General features: G+C 42.8%; 1 protein-coding gene across 1 annotated transcript in view; it reads left to right on the top strand.

The window, feature by feature from the left end:
- astn1 (astrotactin 1) overlaps positions 1–13,027 on the top strand; it is a 2,838,691-nt gene that overhangs the window by 2,812,300 nt on the left and 13,364 nt on the right. Inside the window, exon 21 of the mRNA XM_063063753.1 lies at positions 6,053–6,153. Within this exon, the coding sequence (XP_062919823.1) occupies positions 6,053–6,153 (101 nt within the window). The remainder of the gene's footprint in view (positions 1–6,052; positions 6,154–13,027) is intronic.

Below are 13,027 nucleotides of genomic sequence, written 5' to 3'. Positions count from 1 at the left end.
CCCCATACAGCCAGTCAGTATGCTCTCAGAGGTGCCCCTGTAGAAGGTCTTGAGGATTTGGGAGTTCATGCCGAACTCCTTCAGTCACCTGAAGTGGAACAGACGCTGTTGTGTTTTTTTTTGCCATACAGCCGGTGTGTACAGTCCAGGTGAAATTTTCAGTGATGTGTATACTGAGAAACTTGAAACTACTCACCTTCTCAGCTACAGTCCCATTGATATTGATTGGGGCGAGCCTGTCTCCATTACTCCTATAATCCACAATCAGCTCTTTTGTTTTTAAGACATTGAGGGAGAGGTTGTTATCCTGGCACCACTGTGTCAGGGTGTTAGACTCGCCTCTATAGGCTGTCTCATTACTGCTAGAAATAAGGCCGATCAAAGTCATGTCATCTTCAAATTTGATCAGCAGATTGGAGCTGTGTGTGGCAGCACAGCTTGGGAAACCAATGCATAATTAAACAGTCCTGACGAAGGGTCTCAGCCGGAAACATCCGCTGTACTTTTTCCCCCATAGATGCTGCCTGGCCTGCTGAGTTACTCCAGCATTTTGTGTGTGTTGCTTGGATTTCCAGCATCTGCACATTTTCTCCACAGAAATCTGCACAGAAATATTAAGGAACCTTTTGAGATAGTTATATTAGATAGATTGTTCATCATATCTAACAATCACAGGGGACTTGTACGGAAAAGTTTTTAGTGTGGAAAAGCCGTTGCACTGGATCAGTTCCACTCTCAACCTCAGAAATCTGGGTCCAGTAATACAAGCAGTCGTCACAAACTGGGGACTTCCTTGGTTGCAGTACAGGACCGTGACTTCTTCTGTGTCTCGTCATTCCCTTTGCCCTTCATGGAGTTATGTAGAACCACCTTCCTAGCCACTAGATCTCCCTGTTGATCTCATCCGTCCAGTCCACTGGAGCTGACTTCACGTGCTAGGACAGGTATTTCCCTATCTCACTGGAGAATGAGGCCCACTGGCTACCCTCATCTGGTTTAGCCCACCTGTCGAGGCGGTGTACGAGAATGTGGCCATGGTCACAAGCAAACAGCTAACTGGAGCCACAGGTGAGAGCTAAGTGGGGACCAAAGATGAGTGAGCTGCTTCAGAATGGACCGAACAAACTCCTTCACGGGAGGTGCCACCCCTCCCTTGGCAGCCCGTACATTCCTAACAAAAAAGTAAAAGTAATAGAAACCATTCATAAATAATGTAAAATACCTGCTCTCACAGCTAGTCCTCTCCATCAAAGTATCAAGATGCTGTTCCTGCAGCAGTTCTAATCTGGCACGGTACGGCTTGAGCAGGTTCCCAGCACCAGCGCTGGGAAGTTTCTGCAGTTGTTTGTTCCATCACTACTCGTGGAATCCAGTATTAGAAAGCAGTCAGGTTGACAGAGCCATAGTCAAGGATGTTTCTGAGTGGCCACAGAAAATTCTTGAGTGTGAGGCTGAACGGTTGAAAGTTGTACTTGTCGGTACAAATGACATAGATAGAACAAGGGGTAAGATTCTGTAGATTGAATTTAGGGAGTTTGTTAAGAAGTTAAGAAACAGGACCTCTAGGGGAGTGATTACCAGATTATTCCTGCTGCCACATGCAAGCAAGGTCAGAAATAGAAAGATAGGCCAGATGAGGCGCTGGTGCAGAGGGCAGAAGTACACATTCTTGGATGATTGGGCTCTCTTCTGGGGTAGAGAGATGGGTTGCACTTGAACAAGAGAGGGACCAATATCCTTGCAGGGATATTTGCCAGTGTTACATGGGACGGGTTGAACTAGGTTGGCAGGGATGTGGGACTCTGAGCAAGAGCAAGTCATAAGATAAAGCAGTAACCAGCAAGAGCAAGTCTAGCTATCAGGATAGCCAGGGGCACAGTAAAGACTGGGAAATCAACGCACAGTTAAACAGTATTTATTTCAATACTCGTTGTTTAATGGGTAAGACAGGTGAACTCAATGCATGGATTGGCTCTGAGGACTGCGATGGTATTCCATAACAGTAATATGGCTAAGAGAAAGGCAGGAGTAAATGGGTCAGGGATAATTTGGGGGGGAATTAGACAGGATTTAGCAGAGGCCCATTGGGTGAGCCTGTTTGAAAGAGAAGTAATAGGTAGGAAAGGTGAGACTTTTAAGAATGTGAAATCAAGACTGCAGGATTTCCTGTAACAATGAGGGGTAAACCTAGCAATTTTAGTGAACTTAAATGAGAGATATCAGGCTCAAGTCAAGAAAAAGAAGGCAACATACATTGGTCTTAAGGAGGTCATGGAGGTTAATTCTTTAGTAACTATAAAAACATTAAGAATAATCTTAAGAGAGAAACCAGGAAGGCAAAGATAGGGTATGAGATACAGTAGATCTGATAGATAAGGTTAAGGAAAATCACAAGATACTATATTAAAAGTGAAAAGGTGGGTAGGGAGACAGTAGGTCTACTTGGAGATCTGCAGAGCCATAGGAAATTTTTCTTGAATATTTCTCCTGGATGTTTACTGAGAAGAAAATTAAGGTTGTTCAAGAGATAGAACATAGAACATGCATAGAATATTGATAAGAGAAACAATTGGAGATGTTTTGGAGGACATTTATATTACCAGTATGGAGGCACTTGCAACCATACAGCACATTAAGCTGGATAAATATCTGTGGCCTGACCAAGTGCATCCTTGGATTTTGTTGGATTCTAGGGGAGATGTTGCAGTGGCCCTTGGGGAGATACTTGCTTCACTGTTAGCACTAGTGAACCACCCAAAGATTGGAAGGCAGTTTATGTTGTTCCATAGTTTAAGACAGGTAGCAAGGATAAGCCAGAGAACTACAGGTCAGTCAGCCTGACATCATTAGTGGGGAACTTAGTGGAGGGAATCCTGAGGGACAAGATCTACCAACATTTGTACAGGCAGACTCTGATCAGGAGGAATCAGCATGGGTTTGTGTGTGGAAAATTATGCTTGATGAATCTTTTAGAGTTTCTTGAAGAGGTAACTGAAAAGGTAGATGAGGGTGGGGTCATGAATATTGTCTTTTTGGATTTGAGCAATGCTTTTGATAAAGTCCTGTTTGGTTGGCTGGTTGGGAACTTCAGGTCCCATGGAATAGAGAGAGCTAGCTAGATGGACTCAAAATTGGCTGAGAGGTAGGAAGCAGAGGGTAGTGCTTGAAGGTTGTTTTTTGGAATAGAGCCCAGTAACTAGTGGTGTGCAACACAGGTTGATGTTGGAACCTTTGTTATTTCTATAAATAAATTGTATGTGAATGCACAAGGCTTGGTCAGTAGGTTTGAAGATGCAACAAAATGAGGAGGTGATGTTGATGGTGAAGAAGACTAGTGTACATTACAGGAGGGTCTTAATCACTTAGGGAAGTGGACCAAGGAATTAAAAAAAGGTTTTCAATATAGGTAAGTGTGAGGTGTCGCATTTTGGAAAGTCAAACCAGCATAGGACATGCTCTGCAAGGCAGGGCACTATGGAGTGTAATATAACAGAAGGACCATGGAGGTCAAGAGCATAGTTTATTGAATGTAGTGTCATAAGTAGACAAGGTAGTGATTAATGTGTTTAGTACGCTGGCCCTCAGTGCATTGAATATTAGAAGTGCAGAAGTGGAGCATTATATAGCTGTTGTTGGTGAGGCTGTACTTAGAGTATCGTTTTGGTTAGCCTTTTATAGGAAAGACATGGTTCAAAAGAATGGGGAAAGTATTTATGAGGATATATTGCCAGGACTAGAGGGCCTGAATTATAGGAGAGGTTGCCCGAGTTGTAGGACCATGACGAATGACAATGTAAAGCAGGGGTTCCCAGCCTTTCAATGCCATGGACCAATACCATTAAACAAGGGGTCCATGGACCCCAGGTTGGGAACCCCTGTATAGAGGTTTATAAGATCCATGAGAGGTGTATATAAGGTGGATGATGGCAGCACTTTCCTTAGATTAGGAGAGTCCAAATGATGCCGTATGGATTCAGGTGAGAGTGGAGAGACTTAAAAAGAACTTGAGAGACAATTCTTTCACACAGTGAGTGGTAAGTATAGGGAAAGAGCTACTAGAGGAAGTGGTTGAGGTAATACATTAGTGTCAGTTAAGATACACTTGGATAAGTACGTGCAGGGGAGATCTCAGAGAGATATGGACTAAACGCAGAAAATTAGGACTAGATGGGTGGCCACCATGGTCAGCATGGACTTGTTGGGCCAAAGGACCTGTAGCCATAGTGTATTGTTCTGTGATTCTATGACTAAACTTGTAAAGGATGACATTAATAAAATGAGAATAAACTGCATCTGTTTGGTTCCTCATATACTATGCTGCAAGATGTCCTGAGATTCTTCACGGGAGCTTAATTCAAAGAGTCTTAGGTACATTGGACTTCAAGTAGCATCTTCTGGGAGGAGGGAGATGCTTGCGGAGGGAATTTTAAAGCTAGTGTGAAGCCACGGTGGCTTAATGAAATGATGTACACTTCACTGACCAACAGACCACAATCATCAAGGAGAGGAACAACATCTTAAGCACAATTATTCTCTACAATGGTGACCCATAAGACTGCATCTTCAGCATTTTACTCCTTAAGCGCTCATAACTGTGTGGCCAGATTCTGCTCTGTCTCCATCTACAAGTTTGTAAATGATGCCACTCTAGTGGGTTGTATCTCAGATAATGCTGAGTCGGCTACAGGAAAGAAGGAGAGTTTCAAGCTCTCGAGACAGAAAGAGTGAAATAGTGTCATGAGAACAGCCTTTCCCAAAATGTCATTGAAACAGAGGAGTTGTTCATTGACTTCAGGAATGGGAGTGGTGCACACGGTCTTCTTTACATCAACAGTGCTGAGGATGAGAGGCTAAAGAACTTCAGGCTCTTAGGAGTGAACATCACCAGTAATCACAGCCAAGAAAACTCATCAGTGCCTGTACCTCCTCAGGAGACTGAATAAGTTTGGCATGATTCCCTCTGATCATTTCCAATTTTTATGCACCATCAAAAGCAACCTATCAAGATGCATTGTGATTTGATATGGTAACTACTCTGCCCATATCTGCAAGAAACTGCAGATTTGTGAACACATGGCAGTACATCATGGAAACCAACATCCTTTCCAGGAACTCTGTGGCTACAGTAAAGTAACCAGCATAATCAAGACCCCACCACCCCCTCCTCTTCTCCCCCACTGCTGGGCAGAAGATATGAAAGCCTGAAAACATGTACCACCAGGCTCAAGGAAGCTTCGATCCTGTCATTATAAGGCAATTTAATGGTTCCTTTGTATGATAAAAATGCACTCTAGCCCTCACAATCTTCCTTGTTATGATCTTATATCTTATTTTCCACCTGACTTGGACTTTCTCTATAACTGTAACACTTTATTCTACACCCTTATTGTTCTACCTTGTACTACCTCAGTGCACTGTTGTAATGAATTGATCTGTATGTACAAGTATGTACAAGTTTTTCACTGTGCCTCGGTACCTGACAATAATAAACCAATTTACTAATTTCTCTTTGAAGTCACAAAGTTCCATCAGTCTCCCCAACTTTCCCACACTCTACCACTGTCAGCATAGCCAATCACTTTAACTCTTTCGCATATCAAATTCTTCCTTCAAAGTTACTCTTTTGCCACATGGCCTCATTCTCTGAAATTGAACTTTTGGACCTTCTGTTTTACTACACACAGTGTAAAAATCCAAAGTATTATAAAAAGATGAGATTATATGTGAAATCAAAGTATCACAAGTAGCAGCCACATCTGGTCTGACTGTTGTCTGATGCTCTGCTCATTCTCGAGGACTACCTGTTCTGCCAAAGTGGCTAAATATATAACATGAGTCTGCTTCTACTTAGATGTTGTCCAGTGCTATTTCTGTTCTGAAGTAAGCTGCAGCTGGAATCACAGATGGTTTTAGTCTACCTTGTAAATGCTGCAGCAGCCACACTTCAGAGGTGCCAGTACGTGCTTCTGCCCAAACGTCAATGATTCATTGGGTAACTGTGTTATCTAACAGTGCCAATGCTAACTTCAGGGATTCTTTGTGTTCAAACTAGGTTTTCCTTGTGGACTGTAGACAACACTGGAAGGCGCTCTAGACCAAGTGCGGTTACCGTCAAAGTCCCCTGTCCACTCGTGGATGACGTTAAGGCTAAAGGTACCTTTCCTACTTGCAACCATTTTTAACAGCTTCTCAATTCCACAAATCCATTAGACCCTGAGTACTTACCACCTGTACTAGCCACATCATCTACTGTCTGTTCTACATAATCAATGATCATGCATGTTATTATTTACTCCGTACTCCACATTTTGTCCTTTTGTGTTGATATGTTTACTGTTGGAGAGACATTTACACAGGATCACTCACAGCTTTCAAATTACATGCAATAACCTCAATGAAATTTATTTTTAGCTAAAGGGTAGGATAACATTGTCTGCAAGTTGTCCATGGGAATATACTGTATCAAATGTTACCATATGATTCTCTTTATGAAGAGCAAATGAAACTCTCACCAGAGAGAAACCAGATGGAATACAGGGTTGGGAGGTATACGGTCATGCACATTGGTAGAAGAAATAAAAGCGTAGACTATTTTCTAAATGGAGAGAACATTCAAAAATCTGCAGTGCAAAGGGTCTTTGGAGTACTCGTGAAAATTTCCCTAAAGACTAATTTGCAGGTTGAGTCGGTGGTGAGGAAGGCAAATACAATGTTAGCATTCATTTCAAGAGAACTGGAATATAAAAACAAGGATGTCATGTTGAGGCTTTATAAGACACTGATGAAGCCTCACTTGGAGTGTTAGAAAAGATGTCCTGATATTGGAGAGGGTTCAAAGAAGGTTCATGAAAATTATTCTGTGGTTGAAAGGCTTTTATAAAAGCATTTGATAGCTCTGAGTCTGTACTTGCTGGAATTCAGATGAATGAGGGGGATCTCATTGAATCCTATCAAATGTTGAAAGTCCTCAATAGAGTGAATTTGGAGATGGTATTTCCTACGTTGATGGAGTATAAGTCCAGAGGACACACCTCGGAGCAGACTCGATGGGCCAAATGGCCTAATTCTGCTCCTATACCCTATAAGCAAATGACTTAAGTTGTCGAGGACAGATAAATGAAGGAAAAGAACATAAAACAATTCACATTTCTGTACATGGGGTGATAAGGTGAACAATAAAGATGCAAATTCCTTTCCTTCTGAGTGTTCAAAGTTCAAAGTAAATTCAAATTAAATTTATTGGTAAACTACATATATACACTATCATATACGTTTTCATGCGGGCATAGACAGAAAATCCAAGAAACGCAATAGAATCAATTAAAGACCACACCCAACAGGATGGATAAACAACCACAGTGCAAAAGACAACAGACTGTGCAAACGCAAAAGAAAAAAATTAATAAATAAATATTGAGAACATGAGATGAAGCGTCCTTAAAAGTGAGTCCATTGGCATAGTTCAGTGATGGGCTGAGTGAAGTTATTCCCTACGGTTCAAGAGCCTGGTGATTGAGGGATCGTAACTGTTCCTGAACTTGGTAGTGTCGCTCCTGATGCTCCTGTACCTTCTTCCTGATGGCAGCAACAAAGGTGGTGGAGGTCGCTGAGGATCGACGTTGCCTTCCTGCGATAGAGCTCCATGTGCTCAACAGTGGGGAGCACTTTTCCCATGATGGACTGCACCATATCCACGACTTTTTTGCTAAAAAAAGCAAAAAGTACAAAGGGGAAAAGTAAAAGTGGCAGGCCGACAAATCCAGGGCAAGCATTAAAAAGGGCTAAGAGAGTTGTAAAAGAGCGCCTGAAGGCTTTATGTGTCAATGCAAGGAGCATTCGTAATAAGGTGGATGAATTGAAAGTGCAGATTGTTATTAATGATTATGATATAGTTGGGATCACAGAGACATGGCTCCAGGGTGACCAGGGATGGGAGCTCAACGTTCAGGGATATTCAATATTCAGGAGGGATAGACACGAAGAAAGGGGAGGTGGGGTGGCGTTGCTGGTTAAAAAAGAGATTAACGCAATAGAAAGGAAGGACATAAGCCGGGAAGATGTGGAATCGATATGGGTAGAGCTGCGTAACACTAAGGGGCAGAAGACGCTGCTGGGAGTTGTGTACAGGCCACCTAACAGTAGTAGTGAGGTCGGAGATGGTATTAAACAGGAAATTAGAAATGTGTGCAATAAAGGAACAGCAGTTATAATGGGTGACTTCAATCTACATGTAGACTGGGTGAACCAAATTGGTAAAGGTGCTGAGGAAGAGGATTTCTTGGAATGTATGCGGGATGGTTTTTTGAACCAACATGTCGAGGAACCGACTAGAGAGCAGGCTATTCTGGACTGGGTTTTGAGCAATGAGGAAGGGTTAATTAGCGATCTTGTCGTGAGAGGCCCCTTGGGTAAGAGTGAACATAATATGGTGGAATTCTTCATTAACATGGAGAGTGACGTAGTTAATTCAGAAACAAAGGTTCTGAACTTAAAGAGGGGTAACTTTGAAGGTATGAGACATGAATTAGCTAAGATAGACTGGCAAATGACACTTCAAGGATTGACGGTGGATATGCAATGGCAGGCATTTAAAGGTTGCATGGATGAACTACAACAATTGTTCATCCCAGTTTGGCAAAAGAATAAATCAAGGAAGGTAGTGCACCCGTGGCTGACAAGAGAAATTAGGGATAGTATCAATTCCAAAGAAGTAGCATACAAATTAGCCAGAGAAAGTGGCTCACCTGAGGACTGGGAGAAATTCAGAGTTCAGCAGAGGAGGACAAAGGGCTTAATTAGGAAGGGGAAAAAAGATTATGAGAGAAAACTGGCAGAGAACATAAAAACGGACTGTAAAAGCTTTTATAGATATGTAAAAAGGAAAAGACTGATAAAGACAAATGTAGGTCCCCTGCAAACAGAAACAGGTGAATTGATTATGGGGAGCAAGGACATGGCAGACCAATTGAATAATTACTTTGGTTCTGTCTTCACTAAGGAGGAATAAATAATCTTCCAGAAATAGTAAGGGACAGAGGGTCCAGTGAGATGGAGGAACTGAGCGAAATACATGTTAGTAGGGAAGTGGTGTTAGGTAAATTGAAGGGATTGAAGGCAGATAAATCCCCAGGGCCAGATGGTCTGCATCCCAGAGTGCTTAAGGAAGTGGCCCAAGAAATAGTGGATGCATTAGTGATAATTTTTCAAAACTCGATAGATTCTGGACTAGTTCCTGAGGATTGGAGGGTGGCTAATGTAACCCCACTTTTTAAAAAAGGAGGGAGAGAGAAACCGGGGAATTATAGGCCGGTTAGCCTAACGTCGGTGGTGGGGAAACTGCTGGAGTCAGTTATCAAGGATGTGATAACAGCACATTTGGAAAGCGGTGAAATGATCGGACAAAGTCAGCATGGATTTGTGAAAGGAAAATCATGTCTGACGAATCTCATAGAATTTTTTGAGGATGTAACTAGTAGAGTGGATAGGGGAGAACCAGTGGATGTGGTATATTTGGATTTTCAAAAGGCTTTTGACAAGGTCCCACACAGGAGATTAGTGTGCAAACTTAAAGCACATGGTATTGGGGGTAAGGTATTGGTGTGGGTGGAGAATTGGTTAGCAGACAGGAAGCAAAGAGTGGGAATAAACGGGACCTTTTCAGAATGGCAGGCGGTGACTAGTGGGGTACCGCAAGGCTCAGTGCTGGGACCCCAGTTGTTTACAATATATATTAATGACTTGGATGAGGGAATTAAATGCAGCATCTCCAAGTTTGCGGATGACACGAAGCTGGGTGGCAGTGTTAGCAGTGAGGAGGATGCTAAGAGGATGCAGGGTGACTTGGATAGGTTGGGTGAGTGGGCAAACTCATGGCAGATGCAATTTAATGTGGATAAATGTGAAGTTATCCACTTTGGTGGCAAAAATAGGAAAACAGATTATTATCTGAATGGTGGCCGATTAGGAAAAGGGGAGGTGCAACGAGACCTGGGTGTCATTATACACCAGTCATTGAAAGTGGGCATGCAGGTACAGCAGGCGGTGAAAAAGGCGAACGGTATGCTGGCATTTATAGCGAGAGGATTCGAGTACAGGAGCAGGGAGGTACTACTGCAGTTGTACAAGGCCTTGGTGAGACCACACCTGGAGTATTGTGTGCAGTTTTGGTCCCCTAATCTGAGGAAAGACATCCTTGCCATAGAGGGAGTACAAAGAAGGTTCACCAGATTGATTCCTGGGATGGCAGGTCTTTCATATGAAGAAAGACTGGATGAACTGGGCTTGTACTCGTTGGAATTTAGAAGATTGAGGGGGGATCTGATTGAAACGTATAAGATCCTAAAGGGATTGGACAGGCTAGATGCGGGAAGATTGTTCCCGATGTTGGGGAGGTCTAGAACGAGGGGTCACAGTTTGAGGATAGAGGGGAAGCCTTTTAGGACCGACGTTAGGAAAAACTTCTTCACACAGAGAGTGGTGAATCTGTGGAATTCTCTGCCACAGCAAACTGTTGAGGCCAGTTCATTAGCTATGTTTAAAAGGAAGTTAGATATGGCCCTTGTGGCTACAGGGGTCACGGGGTATGGAGGGAAGGCTGGGTTCTGAGTTGGATGATCAGCCATGATCATAATAAATGGCGGTGCAGGCTCGAAGGGCCGAATGGCCTACTCCTGCACCTATTTTCTATGTTTCTATGTTTCTATGTTTTTGTAGGATTTTCTGTTCAAGGGCATTGGCGTTTCCGTACCAGGCCATGATGCAGCCAGTCAACATACCATATATCTATAGAAGTCTGTCAAAGTTTTAGATGTCATGCTGAATCTTTACAAACACCTAAGGAAGTAGAGGCGCTGCCATGCTTTCTTCATAATTGCACTTTAATGTGGACTTCAAAAAGAAGCTTCTTGGCCACAGCTTCCATCTGGCAAAGTTTGCCTCCAGGTTCAGCCTCCAAATTTAAAACACATTACGCTCCTGTCACTGCTTTCAATATATCACAATGAATGCAGACTTCTGTCAGTAGAATCCTGTAAAGGGGAATAGTTTTCTCACTGGTATGATTTTTAGACTCTTTCTCATAGAGATGGATTTCTGTGAATGCTGAACACCCTTCAGATGAAAAGATCTGTTCTGTAACCGAAAGCACTGTCCACTAACCCCAAAACACTTCCCTCTAACTCAGAAAAAAATATGTAGTGCAAAAAATTATTGTCTAACTCTAAAAATCTGCCATCTGGTCCAAAGAAGAAGCATCTCATTCAGTGGATTTAACCTCTGCATTGTGCTCTGCTGATCCTTACTGCCAGTAATTGCAGCTTTTAATGCATTGCTTAGTTATTTGTTATCTTTGTTGTCGCAACTGCTTGGAACAGATTTTTTTTTGTGTATGTATCAGCATTCACGATCCTGCCAATGATCGGTCCAAAGCACTTCCACTGTGACTCAGAGATTTGCACACTTGTAAGGTATTTGTAGATCAAACCCGCATCAGAGGCTTGGCTACAACATCTGGGCTGGCACCCAAGAGTGGTATACTCACTGCTGCTCTGAAGTGGCACTGTGTTCTAGGGGTGCCCAACAATCTGGGTTTCCAGTTTCATTCTCAATTTAGAGCAGGAAGGTTTTCACCTAAAACTGTTGCTTGCAGTTTTGTAACACACATCAGAGTTGCTGGTGAACGCAGCAGGCCAGGCAGCATCTCTAGGAAGAGGTACAGTCGACGTTTCAGGCCGAGACTCTTTGTCAGGACTAACTGAAAAAAGAGCTTGTAAGAGATTTGAAAGTGGGAGGGGGAGGGGGAGATCCAAAATGATAGGAGAAGACAGGAGGGGGAAGGATGGAGCCAACAGCTGGACAGGTGATCAACTTTGATGTGTGTTGCTTGAATTTCCAGCATCTGCAGAATTCCTGTTGCTTGCAGTTTTGTGTATGTGATGCATCACCTGGACATGTGCAGAGATGTCAGAGGAAGTGCAATGTTTGAATTTGTGACCTGTGCAAAAACATACAGCAGGCACCAGGCTTGTGCAAATATCGAGGTCAGAAATAAAGATTTGAGACTTGCTTTTAAATTATTTAAGTGCTCCAACATGCCTGGGCCATTGCATGAAAGCAAGGAACCTATCGCCATCCAGGTCCTATATCTAATTTACAGTCATTGCAAATTAACACCACTCATACTAACAGTGCCAATGTCTCCATGCATCATCAATCCATTATCAGCCCTACAGCCCTTCTGTCAATGCCCTATCATGACCAGTCGTCCCAACTACCCCATCCTTTTACTAGCAGCTGTTGAGGCACCCAATCTCACCAACTCATTCCTGACCACCCCACCACCATGATCGTCCCCACCATCAGCTTTTCAAGCTCTGTCTGTCATCTGTCTCAGTCACTTTATTATCTACCTACTAAGACCCACTAAACACTCAAAGGTGTTCTCCTCTTAGATGATCTTTTCTCCAGCTCATTTCCTCCACCACTTCCACGAATATGAAAGTTTGTGAAGAAAAATTCTACTGTATTTTACCCATACAAAATCTTGTGCTTGTAGCATATTGGAGCCTTCCAGTGAAACAAGGCAAGTGTGCCAAAGTCCAAAATTGTTCCAAAGGTTATACAGGTAGCTTGCAATTCCCTGTATTAAGCCTAACCTCTGTAATTTTTAACTTCAATGAAGTTCCATCACTAGACAAATCTTACCCTCCACTTCCCTTTTAGCATTCCAAAGGGATGATTTCCTCAATAATTGCCTGCTTCCTGCTTCCATCTCCACTTCTCATAGCACTTTTCTTTGCAACTCCAGAAGATACAGCATCTGCTCCTGGATCTCACCATCTTCCAGGGTCTCCCAGCCATTCTTCGAGAAGAAACAGAACTTCAATTTCTCTTCTCCCAGTTTTGTGCAGTGCAGACAATGATCATCACATGTTCCTTCGCTGCACCTAGCAGACGATTAATAGGTAACACTTTGTAGAAGACTTCTTTTCAGTCCGTTATTATGGGCCTGAGCTTCCAATTCAATTTT

The sequence above is a fragment of the Mobula hypostoma genome, chromosome 12 (genome assembly GCF_963921235.1).
Source record: "Mobula hypostoma chromosome 12, sMobHyp1.1, whole genome shotgun sequence".
Lineage (NCBI taxonomy): Eukaryota > Metazoa > Chordata > Chondrichthyes > Myliobatiformes > Myliobatidae > Mobula > Mobula hypostoma.
Note: the sequence above shows the minus strand (reverse complement) of the source record. Positions and strands in the feature narration are given on the sequence as shown.